The 15,389-nt window shown below is 43.1% G+C and overlaps 1 protein-coding gene across 1 annotated transcript in view; it reads right to left on the reverse strand.

Moving 5' to 3' along the window:
• TENM1 (teneurin transmembrane protein 1) overlaps positions 1-15,389 on the reverse strand; it is a 570,964-nt gene that overhangs the window by 34,854 nt on the left and 520,721 nt on the right. The window contains exons 23-24 of the mRNA XM_004587672.2: positions 3,789-4,155; positions 1,454-1,964 (exon numbers count right to left, since the gene is read on the reverse strand). Of these exons, the coding sequence (XP_004587729.2) occupies positions 1,454-1,964; positions 3,789-4,155 (878 nt within the window). The remainder of the gene's footprint in view (positions 1-1,453; positions 1,965-3,788; positions 4,156-15,389) is intronic.

The raw sequence follows: 15,389 nt of genomic DNA on the forward strand, positions 1-15,389 counted from the left end.
TGTTTGCCCATTGTTTCTCAAATGTTTTTAAGAAACATGTTCAAAGTTTCTCACTAGAAACTTCATTTCTCAAAAAAAAAAAGAAAATTTCTCAAGAGTGATATATTTGAAAACATATGCTCTGGAGTCACACCGCTGGAGCTTCAAGTTTGGATATCTGTATGAATGAGGACAAGCTAGCCATTCTGTTGACTCTATTTCTTCATCCATAAAATGGGCACACCAAGCTCACTTTCCTCATGTTGTTATAGGGATCGAATAAAGCAACGTGTGTGAATCACCTAACCTGGTGTCTAGAATTTGGTGAACTGCTTCTTAACAGCATCTTATTTACTCTTATTAAGACAAAAGACTGTTTTCTTTTTTGAATATTTGCAACAGAAACAGCTGGATACATTTTTCTAAATGAGACTAAAATAGTTGTCCTGCTCTTTGGTATAGATGGCATTTCTTTGCAAAATGATCCAAAAATCCAAAGCTAGTAGTTTTGTCCTTTCTCTCAGGAGGCTAAATATATTCTCTGCATCCTTGGAGAACAGCCTAACTTTGGAACCCTCACACTTAACATCTGTACTTCTCATACTGCTCAACTTCAATGTCATTCCAGACTCCGGGTTCAGATCCTATAGCTTGTCTTCACCTGCTACTATGTTATCAAAAACCAGCAAGCCCTTTGTGTGGAAAATGCTTTCTGAGTGCTTGGCAGACCAGCTTTCAAAATGCGTTGTCTGCCAAACAAGGTTGCAGATGCTTCAAAAGGCAACGACCATGGTGTCTATTGCCGTGTCAGAGCCCCCTCTGACAGACGTGTACCCCGTTAGTCCCCAATGAGTCATTACAGACTCAAGGTTGTACAGGAGCACTTGACCCCACATTTCACAGAAGCAGCCAAAGGAATGCAGCCTCTCCTACCCAGCCTCGTCCCCCGCCCCCCCCATATATTCACTCTTGCTTGCCAGGATCCACTTCATATATTCCAACTTCTCTCTTACTTACAACAGCAGCTTATACTGAGTTGGGCTGGGCTGGGCTGGCCAAACAATCTATTTATTCATTAAACCCCACAGGAATCAATACATACTCGCTAAATCACATTGCTTCTTTTCAGCTTTGGAATTATTTTCTCGTTTTGCAATTTAAATGAATCTTTACCCTGTATTCCTAGGTACACTGCAGTTGCTGGAGTACACAGACTTCCACCTCCTGCAGGGAGACACTTGATTCCTCCCTCATTCAGTATTGCCCTTTATTATTGTGCTTTGTAAACTGCTCTGGAAAAATGGGTCCAAACCCTAGGAGTTGGGCAAAATTCTCTCCTTGACTTTTCATTTTTCCACTGTAGTTCTTAAGAGAAAATAACATGTAATGGCCGCAATGATGAAGGCATTTCCCCTCTGTACCCCAGTTTCACATAAAAACCTAACAAAGTTTATGGTGGGAATTAGAGACTTACTCATAAACAGTTGTCCATCCGTTTTCATTGCTTTTGGTAGCCAGAAGTCCGGTGTTTCCTGGGTAGGTCATCAGGGCCAGATTATAGCCTTGGGCTGACACTCTTTTCAGGACCCCATTGCTACTTATGGTTAGCCAGTACACCTGCCCACCTGGCACCACAAGCCAAAGGGGCATCCCGCCTGCATCACGGCGAATGTGTACCGAATTTCCATTGCTGCTGGTAATGGCACCTAAGTCGCCTTCAGCATTGTAGGTGAAGTTATATACATAGTCCCTTGTTATCAAGTTCAAGGTGTGCAAGTGGGTTCCATTGACAGTGAACTGGTAGAGCTCCTGATCAGCAGGTGAGGCAATCTCATAGAGGTTCATGTCATTCAGGTGGGCTTGGTTGCGGCTAATGGTACGAATTCGAACGTTCCCAAGGTCTGCCACATAGAGTGTACCATCTGGTGACACTGCTAAGGAGGAAGGGGCTTTCATCTTTGCATCTTTGGCATAGCCACCATCACCTGTGAGAGAAAGAGCCTGGGTTTACTAACTGATATCACAAGTGTTTTCACAGAACATACGAGAGACAAAAGGTGCTGTGCAACAAAGAATCATTTTAAAGGGAACACTGAGTGAGCCAGCATTTATATGTCCCCTTGACAAACTGGAAACCCATTATTGAAATGACTGCAATTCTTAAGTCAGGACCAGTGAAGATGGACAGTAATATGTAATTACATAGTTATATCAATTTTATGAAATCCTCAATCCTGTTCTTCAGAATCTATTGTAAGACATAAGAACTGCAAATAATTACAGCTACACAAAAATCTGGTTGCAAACTCATGAGACTTGTGCCTGTCAGTGGTTGGAGAATCTGGGCTTCCCAGCCCCCATCTTAGCTGGAGGCCCTGTCTTCTGTTAATTCCCACTGTCACTATCAAAGTGCCCTGATTCTATAAATATGATAATGATTCAGAACATCAAATCTTATAACTGGAAGGAATATTACATATGCTTTGAATGAAAGATACAAATTAGCAAGTGTCTATAAGGCTCATTATCCAGTAAAACATTGGAAAAATATCAAAGGTCATACTGAACAAATTACTCACTCTTGCTTCCTCTGCATTAAGAAAAAGCAAAGGTTAAGAGGACCATTCAGGCCTGGGCAAGGAGTTTAGTGGTGCTGCATGCAGCATGGAGGGATTTCTATAACTCAGCAACAAATGTATCTGTTGACATTTAGGAGACTGCTTGTTACTTGCAATGAGAATTCCATATTTTGGGGAAAAAGACTATTTTCCCCCAACTTCAATTAGAAGTAAAGGGCATTACTGGTTCTAGAAAAAGTTTTAGAGTTTTAAAAAATGATGTACATTGCAGACCACTGACCTGAGTATCCTTCATGGTGGGTGTGCATTTTGCCCATCTAACCCCAAAGCAGTCTTCCCTTCACTTCTGGAGTCTCAAATAGCATCCATTTTTAATGTGGAAACCAGCTACTTAGGGGGAAGCATGTTTCTTCACCTAAATGAGTAAATGTGGTTTTTGCCTAGTTTCTCTTTCGCTGAAGCACAACTAATATTGTGAAATTCTTAAGGGTGTCATTCTTCATTATACTACTTGGTTCTATTATGCTCAGTGAAGTAAGTGAATATCAAAAGGACAAATATCATAAAAAATACAAGATCAATAGATAGATAAACATGTATGTATGTATGTATGTATGTATCCATTTATCTATTTATCTATCTATCCATCTAGAGGAATTATATAAGGGAGACTAGCATACTGAGCAGGGAAGATACAGTAGTAAGTATGCATCACCACTCCTGAATGAAACATGGATTGTTAATGTATCTTAACAATAGGATGCTGGACTTTCTACCACTGCCAATACTTACAACATCAGGATACACTTAAATAGCAGAATGATGGACTTGTGAATGTTTTTGAAGGACTGTACTATTGTAATAATGTAGGGGAAATCAGTGGGAGGGTGACCTGGGGAGGGTGCAAGTAGAAGGGGAAATCCCCGAGCCTATGGAATTGTATCACAAAACAATTTGGTCCTCAAAACAAAAAAGTGACACAACTGAAACAAGTGTTGCCTGTACTTGAAAGCAAGGCAAAGAGGGACAAGAAGAGACTCTGCAGCTCCCCTCGGCTCCCTTGGGGAGTCAGTTGTCAGGACAACTGGGTGACATTATGCCCAACCCACTGCTGCCTCCGCTAACTCATAGCTGTGTCTATAAGAAATACTTTTTGTTTTTCCTTTTGACTTTCCTGATGCACATTTTCCTTTAGAAAGCAGAGCTAGTGAATTGCTAAAAAGGTCATACCTGAAAAACAGTCACAGTTGGGATCAATTTTGCAGTCACAGTCAGTGGGGGCCCCAGCGATGATGGAGATCTCCCCATTGGTGGTCACTTGCTGAATGCGGTTTACTTTTCTCTCGTCTGTTTCAGCTATGAAGAGCAGCCCGCTGTGGGAGACACTGATGGCCCTCGCCGACTCCAGAGTGGAGTGAATTGCTACCTTGCTGACCAAGAAATGATCGATGCCTGGCACCTGGCAGTGAATGGGGCGCCCTGCAATGATCCGCACACGTCTGTTCTCAGAAATTTGCAGCACAATGTTGTTATCCAAGACATACAATGAATTGTCCATGGGATTGACTGCAAGGTCCGTGGGCCACTCTAATCTCACCTGTGAAAAGAACAGAACACACACCATTAGGTTGCCATATTTTTCTTGGGCAGTTTTCCCTTGCAAGAAAAATCAGCTTGCTTCTTCCTGTCTTCTGAATTGTAGCAACATTGGATATTATGGCAAAGTGGCAACAGTGAGGATGGGAAAGATGGTTAATCACATAAACTGGTGAGCATATTTCTCATGTATGCTATTTCCAACGTAATGGAAAATCTTGAAATTGTCGAAGTATATTCTAGAATGATGATTTTCAGACTATGGTTACTGGACCAGCAGGAAGAGCTTCACCTGAGACCTTGATGGAAAGGTGAATTTTCAGGCTCCACTACAGACCTATTGAATGAGAAACCCTGTGGGCGGGGATTCAGTTATTTGTGTTCAGGCAGCCTTCTAGGTGATTCTGAGGACCATTGATTTAGAGCTTCTGGATTGCTATAATGCAGCCTGCTTGTCCTGTACAAGAACAAAGGGCAGAGACATAGTGGCTTCTGGGAAACAGCACGCTAGAGGAAACTGATTTTATTCAAACTGTAACCTGCTGGGACAAGACTTTTCATTAGCATACACACCTAGTATCCATCTTGTAGATTGCTCTGGCATCATTCATCAACTGTTGATTTGGAATCCTAGTTTGTAGTACAATACTCACTTAGCTTGGCCTAGTTTAAACCACAAGTCCCTTTCTCAGCATGGAAATGGATTGCTTTGCTGAGTGCCTACTCTGGGCTAAGCCCTGCTTTAAGCTTTGGGTATTCAAAAATGACTATGACACAGTCTCTTTCCTCAAATGACTTATGGCCCAGTACAGCCCTAGGAGGACCCATTAGGCAATTACTCTCCATGCGATTAGAAGAATGCAGCAGAAGAGATATGAGAGTACTTCAGCTAGACTGGAGGTCAGGGAGCAGAGAAAGTGCTACTTATATAGGATCCGGCGTGACTACCAGGAGACACGTGAGCAGTGATCAGATGTTATGGACTAAACTGTGTCCTCCACAAATTCATACACTGAAGCCCTATGAAACTGGAGATAGGACTTTTTTTTTAAAACAGAGGAAGTTTATTTATTTTTATTGGAAAGTCATATATACAGAGAGGAGGAGAGACACAGAGGAAGATCTTCCATTCGCAGGTTCACTCCCCAAGTAGCCCAAATAGCCCAAATAGCCAGAGCTGAGCCGATCTGAAGCCAGGAACCAGGAGTTTTCTCCAGGTGTTCCATACGGGTGCAAGGTCCCAAAGCTTTGGGCCATCCTCCACTGCTTTCCCAGGCCATCAGCAGGGATCTGGATGGGAAGCAGGGCCAGTGGGATTAGAACTGGCGCCCATATGGGATCCCGGCACGTGCAAGGTGAGGACTCCAGCTGCTAGGTTACTGCCTGGAGATAGGACTTTTAAGGATAAAAAAGACCCTCCAAGTGGTTTCCTGATCCCACAGAACTAGTGTTTGTGTAAGAAGAGGAAGAGACACTGGGATGTACATGCACGCAGGGAAGGCTGTAGCAGTACATAGCAAGAAGGCAGTCATCCGTAGTCCAAAGCTAGACATCTAGGAGAAGCCACATCTCTTGATGCTTTTACCAAGGACCAAACTGTAGAAGAACACTTGTGTTGTTTAGGCCTCTAGTCTGCAGTATTTTGCTCTTGCAGCCTGTGTAGACTGATACATCAGCTAACGGAGGGAAGCGCATGTCTAGTCCACTTCTGGTGGCTGTGGGAAGATACTGGTGGTCTTTGAACAGGCATGTGACATAATATTTGGCTTCTGCACAGTTCCCACTGGCTGCTGTAATATTGGAGGAAGAGGTGAGATGGGAGGCAGGCAGATAGAAGCCTCCCAGGGAAGGGATAATGATGTTGATGATACCTGGATGATGATGATAAGTAGATACAGTGACACACAGTGAAGGGTTAGAGGCACAAGGACTACTGTGCTTTTCCAAGTGCCGTGTTAGCCACAGGGGACACCAAGGCCATCTAAATATGGCTCTATCTCAGTTTCTTTCTGGACACAGAAGTTGGCTCAGTGCCTGCCCTGGCATCGCACTGACAATGACTATTTGTCCCTAGGGCCTTCTGAGAGAACTGTCTTCCAAGCTACTTTCTACCCCACCACTCATTTGCTCTCTATTTCTCCTCTCTGGTAGGCTACACAAAGACAGAAACAATGTCACATTCATGGAGCAGGCACTCAGTGGAATCCAGAGACTTTCCTCATTTGCATGCAGTGAAAGCTCAAGGAATCCTTTGTTTTTCTCATGGCATCTTAAAGTCTGCAAACACAATAGGAGTCGTTATTTCACAAGACCTACTACCTCTCCAGCTGGATGAGACATTACCAGCAATCAGCAATGAAACCGACCAAGGCCAGGCTGAGGGGCCATTTCTTTAATTGTGTCTGCTAAGGGAGGGCAAGCAGTGACCGGAGGAGGACAAAGGTTCTCTTTGATCTCTGTTAGTAGCCTGCGTGGGGTTCTTTGGCCATCTCTGAATGTCTTCCCTGACACCCAGCAACTCCATTCTGTCCTCATGCCCATGTATGTCTTCAACCTCCACCTCAGCTGGCCTTGCCTACTCACTACCATATGCCTCTGGGCAGCCAGGAATTTGAGTGCTAATGGGGTATAAAGCGCAACTTGTACTATGCATGTTCTACAGAGCCTTTCGAACCAAAGCCATTGGCTAAACATTAAACACCAGCCTTAACAGTTCCCAGCGCAGTCTGCGGCCATGTGTTCCCCAGCACGTCTGTCTGAGGCCGTTGTATGTCAGTGCCCTGCCACCAGGAGCAAGAGTGGGTCCCTGCTTCTGTGGAGGGCATTGACTCCTCCTTGGACCTCTGTAGCCACTCCTGCCCTCATCCAGGAGCTGTCTGTGAGTGCTGGTCCTCGAAGCACAGTCCCCCAGGAAATAGGTTGAGGCTAGGCAAGGAACAGGAAATGAATCTATTTCAGTGCAACACTTTCTATTTGGATCGTCTGAAGTCAGTGACCCAAAAAAAACAAACCTGGCAGAAATGGCAGCCTAATTATCTCCACTCTGGGAGCCAAGGCCAGGACAGAGGCTGGGGCCAGCACACACCTGGCAGGAGCCAGAGCAGGAACCGCCTTCAGCCTCTGTTCTCAGCTATCACAGCTGTCTGCTAGAAAGGGCGGTAGCTGCTAAAGAAGCCATTACCACCCCCTCCCCCCCCTCGCTTGCCCAAGCTGATTTAAGCCAACGCTCTCGGTGTTGTGTTTATTAGATTTAATATTGCCTCAAAAATACAGCAGCTATTGTGTCTGTTTGTTTTCTTTGCTATCAAATAAGCCACCCTCTGGCAGTTTCCTGTGACTAAAGTGGCCTTTGTGCTTCTGAGACACTTTCTATACCAACTACACAGAAAGCCTTTAATTCCCATTTGATTTGGCTGGCAGCTTGTCTATGAAATCGGCTCAGATGAAAGTTGTGTGGCTACTTAGTAGTCGAGGGTCTGCCTTTTCCGAAGTGGCCCCTTTTCATCTCGCCTAGGTTGTTAGTTTCTTCTTATGTCTTTCTCATGCGAACTACTCTCATTTCCAGGTATTTGTTTTTTTTCCAGAGGACTGGCGCCTTACATTCCTGTAGTAGAGACATTGTATGTAGTATTCAAGCATTCTCTCTGACACAGCGTTCAACGCTCAATGTATGGAACAGAATCCTTGAGCCGATCTTGGCGGTCAGAATTAATGTCTATTGGGGCAGAGATACCTTGGAATTATATGCTGCTGAAGTGAGGCTAAGGTTAATCCCCAGCAACTGCAGGCATTTATCTAAGCAGTTTCTGGGGGGTGTAGTGGGGGGCAAACCACTTCCTTTGGGGGACAGAAGCAGGAAGTGGAAACCTGGCAGCCAAGGTCCGTAAACTCCGCCTGGCCTACAGGCAAACCATTTGGCCTAATTTGTGGTGCTTGCTCCACCTTGTAAAAAATAATTTGTTTGAAATGTCAAAATGTATTTAAGCTAAACTAGCATTAAAGGTCATTGGCATGGCTGCCAGCTGGTAAAATGTGCCCATCTCCCGGTAACCTTCCCTGAGAAATGACCCTGAGCGGAAAGGAGCTCTTGGTGAAGATGTCAGCTCTGGCTAGCACTGTGTCTTGCTCTGCTAATTGAAATCTTGCCTTGAAGGGAGGTGATCCTCAGGTCAGCCAGTGCATTGGATGGCTTAGAGATCTAGTTCATCTTGACCTGTGTAACATTTTATAAAGCGCTGAAATCCTGTAGTGGAAAAATCCACTTATAAAGAGCGACATTTCAATGTGAGCCCTTGATTATAGATTTCTCAAATATAAACCTTATCTCACACTGTAGACACAAAGAATCATTTGTAAGCTCGTGTTCTAATGGTTTGCATTTGATTTCCCTTCCTTTGCTGTTGTGTAATCCTAGGCAAATTAGGGAATCTTCTGTGGATGTCTAGTTTCTTCATTTGTAACAAGGAAAACAGATTCGTGATAGTATATCTCCTTATACAGACATTTTTAAATGGATTAATTGGGAAAGAGATGTGGTGTTCATCCTAGCATCTGGAACATAGCAAGAGACAGTAAACAGTATTAATATCCATAACACAGGCTGGCATAGTGACACAAGGGGTTCATCTACCGCTTGTAATGCCAGAATCCAATGTTGTAGTGCCTATCTGAATAGCGGCTGCTCAGTTTCCAATCCTAATCTTTCCTAAGGCACCTAGGAAGGCAGGGGACAATGGCCCAAGTCCTTGGTCTCTGTGCCATCCCCCCACCAACATGGGAAACCCGGATGGAACTCTAGATTTTGTGATTGCAGTCTGGACCCAGAGTCAGATCTATAAATACTTTTAAATATTTTCCAGACTTAAGTTAGCCACATGCCAGTGGGCATTATTATTGACTTGATATCTGTCTTTAAATACATCTGCTTTTTAATTCTAAAAAAAATTAAGAATCTATGTGAGACAAAGGGGGTGGGAGAGAGGGGAAAGAGGGAAGAATAGGAGAGAGGAGACAGGATACAGGAGAAAGAAAGGAGAGAGAGAAGACAGAAATATGAGAGAATTATCCCATCTATGGGTTTGCTCTCTCAAATTCTCAAAACATCCTTGGCTAGGCATAGCCTAAGCCAGGAGTCAGGAACACAATCTGGGTTTCCAACACAGGTACCAGGAACTCGATTATTTGAGTTATCATTGCTGTTTTCTAGAGTCTGGATTGGCAGGAAACTGGACACTGAAACCAGGATCAGGCATAACACCCATGTATTCCAGGGCAGTGTGTGGACATTTTAATTGCTAGGCTTTAAAAAAATAATTGGTTGGGCCACGCGGCGTGGCCTAGTGGCTAAAGTTCTCGCCTTGAATGCCCCGGGATCCCATATGGGTGCCGGTTCTAATCCCGGCAGCTCCACTTCCCATCCAGCTCCCTGCTTGTGGCCTGGGAAAGCAGTCGAGGACGGCCCAAAGCTTTGGGACCCTGCACCCGCGTGGGAGACCTGGAAGAGGCTCCTGGTTCCCGGCATCGGATTGGCGCGTACCGGCCCGTTGCGGCTCACTTGGGGAGTGACTCATTGGACGGAAGATCTTCCTCTCTGTCTCTCCTCCTCTGTGTATATCTGGCTGTAATAAAATGAATAAATCTTTAAAAAAAAATAATTGGTTGATTGATTAATCTACTCGAAAGCCAGAGAGAAATAGTAAGAAAAAGATCCCTTGGATTCAGTGCAGTAGCCTAGAGGCTAAAGTCCTCATCTTGCACCTGCCAGGATTTCATATGAGTGCTGGTTCATGTCCCAGCCACCCCACTTCCCATTTAGCTCCCTGCTTGTGGCCTGGGAAAGCAGTCGAGGACAGCCCAAGGTTTTGGGACTTTGCACCCAGGTGGCAGACCCGGAAGAGGCTCCTGGTTCCTGGCTTCAGATAGGCTCAACTCCAGGCCATTGTGGCCACTTGGGGAGTGAATCATCAATGGAAGATCTTTCTCTCTGTCTCTCCTCCTCTCTGTATATCTGACTTTGCAATAAAAAAAATAAATCTTGAAAAAAGGACAAGATCTCTCATTGGCTGGTTAACCCCCTAAATACTTGCCACAAGCAACTGGGGCTGGACAACAGTGAAATCAGGAGCCTGGAAATCAATCTAGACCTCTTACCTGGGTAGCAAGAACTGAAGTACTTAGGGTGCACATCAGCATGAAACTAGAATTGAAAGTAGAACTGGAACTCAAACCTGGAACTCTGCAACAGGGGATGTGGGAGTTCCAAATGACATCCTAAGTGCTAAGCCAAACACCTGCCCCCAGGCTACTTTTTTTTTTTTTTTAATTTATACTCCCGCGTCCCCTCCTTCTGTCCTCCACCCTCTCCCCTTCCGAATCCCACAACCGGTCCAGCCTGGCCAGCCAAATGGGGGTTCCCCAAGGTCGACCCTGTGGCCAGTGCCCCACGAGGCAGTACAGGGCACTCCCGCAGGGCTGGGGCCTCAGCGACCCTCTTCCCGGACCCTGGCCACCAGGGCCCCCCAGGCTGCTACGTTTTAAACTTTGAACAGGTGTTTCTCCTTCCTTTGAACTGTTCCTGAACCTTAACACCTATAAAATTATAAGCCTATTCATCTGGGTCATTAGTAAAAGTAACATCTGTTTATTGAGTGCTTCCAAGATGTCAGATACTTTGCACAGATTATTACTTTTATATACTTAGAGCAGTTACTTGATAACCAAACTATTAATACCCCCATATTCAGATATGTGCTTTTGGTCTCTATGCCATCTGATCCTACACTTCAAAGACTGAACACATTTTTTTTGACTTTCTTTTCACCAAATGTGGCCTCCTCTTTACCCCTTCCGAATTACCCCGAGTTGCTCATTTTGGCTAGTTAGGAGTTATATGGTTCTTTTCTTTATCTTAGCCACCTGATATCTTGCAATTCAATGTTTTGTGGGTGCCTACTCTATTCCAGGAACTGTTATAAAGACAAGACAAATTCCTTCCCAAGATTAGCTCACAGTCAAGTGGGGGAAAGGCAGACATAGAAATAAATCACCCAATACAACATGAATAAGTGACATAATGAATAAGTGCTTGGGGACACAAGAGGAGTGCAAGATTGCACTGAACTCCCATCCAGGGCACAGATCCCTACAAGATAAGGTAAACTTAACTTCAGGGATGAAGCCAAGCTATCAGGAAGCAAGGTGGGACAAGTGATCTGGGTAAAGGGAAAAGAACAGACAAAAGAATGAACCATGAAACCTCGTGGGGAGTGGGGGAAGTAGTGAAGTTTGGATTTCTTAGGTACAAAAAATAGGTGGATAACAGGGGTAAAGGATGTTTTCAATGCTTGCCCGTTGCTAGGTCCAGATTTTTTTTTTTCTCTGAGGCAATGTTGTTCCCTGGGACAAGTCCTGTGCACTATAGGATTTTAACAGCATCCTTGGCCTCTTCAGTCATAACAAATAAAAAAGTCTCTAGACATTGCCTAAGTCATGAAGGTTTGTGTAAGCTGATAAACCTAGGCATAAAACTGTAGTTCTTGTACAGTTAATGATTAAGTCTCCAAAGCAGAAAGCTGACATGAGCAAATGAGATTATAGACTGGTGAGGTAGGGTGGGAGAAGAGCAGGCTAGATGCAGCTTGGAGGCTGGTCATTCAGAGCTATGTTCATCCATTAATATGTTCCTCCTCCTAACAAACTGACATACATGAATGCTGATTCAAATATAGTCTTTGTCTTCATGGTACCTGGGGTTTGGAACACTACTTCTCTTCCTTTTTTGATCGACAAAGCTATTTAGGGATCAGATGAAAGCTATGTACTCTCTTCTTAGCGTGTGCCGAGAGAGAGTAGAAGGAAGAGCCTAAGAGCTCAGCCTCTGGAGTGCAGTGTTCCTGCGTCAGAACTTGTATCCACATGATTTGCTATCACATGACATTGGAACAGGTCAGTTAAGCTACCTGAGCATAGCCATAATATCAGCTCAAGAATCATTACAGGAAGCAGATGCAAAAGTACCTACATCTCACCTCCTAGCTTACCACATGATACGAAGGAACCTCTTTGTAGGAGATTAAAAAAAAAAACCACACAGAATGTGTCTGTAATCCTTTGGTCCCCTTGTTTGACTATTGTAATGTTTCCTTTCCTGGCTATCTCATGACTCAATCATAGTCAGGCTCTTTCAATGTTTTCCCTGACCTTATGCTACAAGCTATTTCTTCCTTCTTCCAGTTTCAAGGCTAATATTTTAGCTTATTACTTGGATTACTCATTGTTATTTGTGATACAATCCTTGGTGTAATTCCAAGTACAAAACATTCTACTTCAGTTAATTTCCTTTCTTCTAACAAATACCAACTTATTACGTTGACATTACATTATGTTGACATTACACCAGGCACTAAGGAGTCTTCTTTCACCCATAGCACATGCATTCCTCCCTCTTCTGAGTTTACAGTCTGTCCATGTGACTTCATTCCCTTTATTTTTCTGTAGACACAAGGGACATCCAGCAGAACAAGCCAACAGACTATTTCTCTCTTATTCATTTCAAAAACTAACTTTCATGGAAGCGCTACAGAAACAAATCATTATGGACTCTATATTATACAACTTCTACCAAGTTCTAATACCTTGTTTTCCCAGAGTTCAATCATACTGAAGAGACTTCTTTTTCCCCAAAAGGCCCTGCCTTCTCATCTCACACACAACACTTCCATCTCCTTCCTTTCCTGTATTTGGAGGCTTGTGGCTCACTTCAAATGTGACTCTGTTGGCGTCTGGTCTCTGAGCCTTCTTCAGTAGGCATTTCCAGGAAGTGTATGATTATCTCTTCTGTAGCACTGCCACCCCTGGGGAGGACCCTGTGATGGGACTGAGTGGTCTCTGCCAGGTATTCTGCCAGCTCCACATTAGATTTCCTCATGATCCTAAAAGCTGACAACTCCAGATTGTTAGCATTACTTTTTGTCAGTTTTCAAATGGCCCTCTCTTTTCTTGACACTGATACTGTCTGAGCATCTTCAAATTTATAAAAGAAGGCAAAAGCTGTCTGCAGAAAGTTTGGTTTTTTTGTACTTTGGAAGCATGATGACACCTGTGAGAGTGATGGCCCCTATTGATCTTGCTTTTAAAAAGTGGAAATTATTAGAAGATGAAATTCACCTAGATTACACGGCTTTGTCAGCAGGCAAATTATTTTTCATTATCTCAGATGCACACTCCTGTGTGTCTATCAGCGTGATGGCTGGAGATTTTGAAGAACTTCTCAACCCTTGGTCAAATGCATTAGCATGGTCTGTCTCCTTGGCTGACCAATGAGAGTAACTGGCATTTAGGTTGCATTGTTCATTAAAAATGAATATCTAAGATGAATCTCATCAGGACTGATCTTTAGAGTTATTGTACTTCAGAGGGTAGAGATTAAACTGCATTTACCCCAGTGTTCCCAAAACATTTTAGAGTGTGGAAGAAACAAAGCAAAGCAAAAACAAAGATCCCAAAGTAGTCCTAGTATACAGGGTTCTTGAGTAAGTTTATGGAAAATGAATATAATGAAAAAACTAGGTACATATTTGTAATTTCTTTGCACCAAAATATATTTATCTCCTAATTCCATATTCTACGAATTTTTTGAAGTGCCCTCATATTTCATCTTTTAATAACGCAGCAAAGCTTTTTTTTTACAAGCAAGTTCAATAAGGATCATCACTCATTTAGGAGTCATCATGCTTTCAAATGAAGTATAGTGCTAAAATAGAAGACATTCCAATCTTACTTGTGATTAACAGCAGCCATATGTTTAAGTTCTAGACAATATGGTGAAAGAGGAAGTTTGAAAGCATACACACTTTCAAATGGATGTTTTAGAAGGGTGCAAAGATGAGCTGACCCAAATGGAATGTGTTTTAACTGTTCATTCTATTCTTTAATAAGGACACACCCCTGAGTGTTAGAGAAAACACCCTGGCCCAAGAGGTGATCTTAAAAGCGAAACTTGCTGGATCTTAAAAGTGGAACCGCCCTGATAACAGTGCAGAAATCTTAGAGCCTGGGTCCCAGATGTCACCATAGAGCTGCCATTTCAGGCCTGAAGTATGCATCTAGTATGGCTGCTATCTTATGTCTGTTACTATTGTTGGGGTTTCGTAGTACTCTGCTTTATTTCTAATCACAATGAAGACAATGCCTTGTTAGGCTTTGGTTTTGATGGGAGCTAAGAATTACACCAATGCTGTTGGTGTAACAGATTCCTAGTTTTACATCTCAGGATACATCACCTATGATTTCCAAATTAACTTAAACTAAATTGGAATAAATTTGTATTTGAAAAGGATCAGCACATGTGGTAAAGTCTGTGAGAGCAGCCTTTTGTTAAAGAGAGTGACTAATTGATTAATAAATTTAGTGATTTACTTCAAGCACTCATGAATATCTGAAGCAACATTTTTGGGCATTTCAAGGTGGTGTTCTAGCTCCGTGACTCATTCAAATTCAGTGCCTCTCCGTCATACTATAAATACTTGCTTGCCTTCTGATGTCCTCTACCAGGTCTATGCATCCTCAAGGGCAAGAATGAGGACTCATCCATTTTTATACTCCCAGGATCTGGTATTACAGCTGGACATTTTTTTTTTTTGAATGAAAACACTGGTGTTCCAACGACTGTAACCTTTTCAGTTCAAGAAAGCATTTAAAGAATTATAATGAGCAAACAATCTGTAAGAAAGGCTATTTTCATCCACATCTTTTGCTAGTAAATATGGGTTTGGAGAGAAAACTCAATTTCATTACTGGTAGGTGCCATATTTCTTCAATTAATACTATTTATTATTTGAGAGAGAAGGAGTTAGAGAGAAGGGGAAGGGAAGGGGGGATAGAGAAAACAAGAGAGACGGAATTTTCCATCTGCTAGTTCATTTTCCAAATACTCACAGCAGCAATGGCTGGGTCAGGTTGCAGCCAGGAGTCAGGAACTCAATCCAGATCAACTGAGTGGCAGAAACCTAACTACTTGAGCCATCACTGCTGTCTTCTAGGATGTGCATTAGCAGCAAGCTGGCATTGGGAGGCAGAGATGAGAATCGAGTCCAGGTAGACAGACGTGGACTGTGAGCATCTTAACCACTGTTTTACATGTTAGGCAAAATTGCTTACTCCTGTGTCCTTAGTTTTAAGATGTGCATAACATACTCCTTTCATACCTTAACTTTGCTGAAGACCTATCTTACAATC

Source organism: Ochotona princeps, chromosome X, assembly GCF_030435755.1.
Source record: "Ochotona princeps isolate mOchPri1 chromosome X, mOchPri1.hap1, whole genome shotgun sequence".
Classification (NCBI taxonomy): Eukaryota; Metazoa; Chordata; class Mammalia; order Lagomorpha; family Ochotonidae; genus Ochotona; species Ochotona princeps.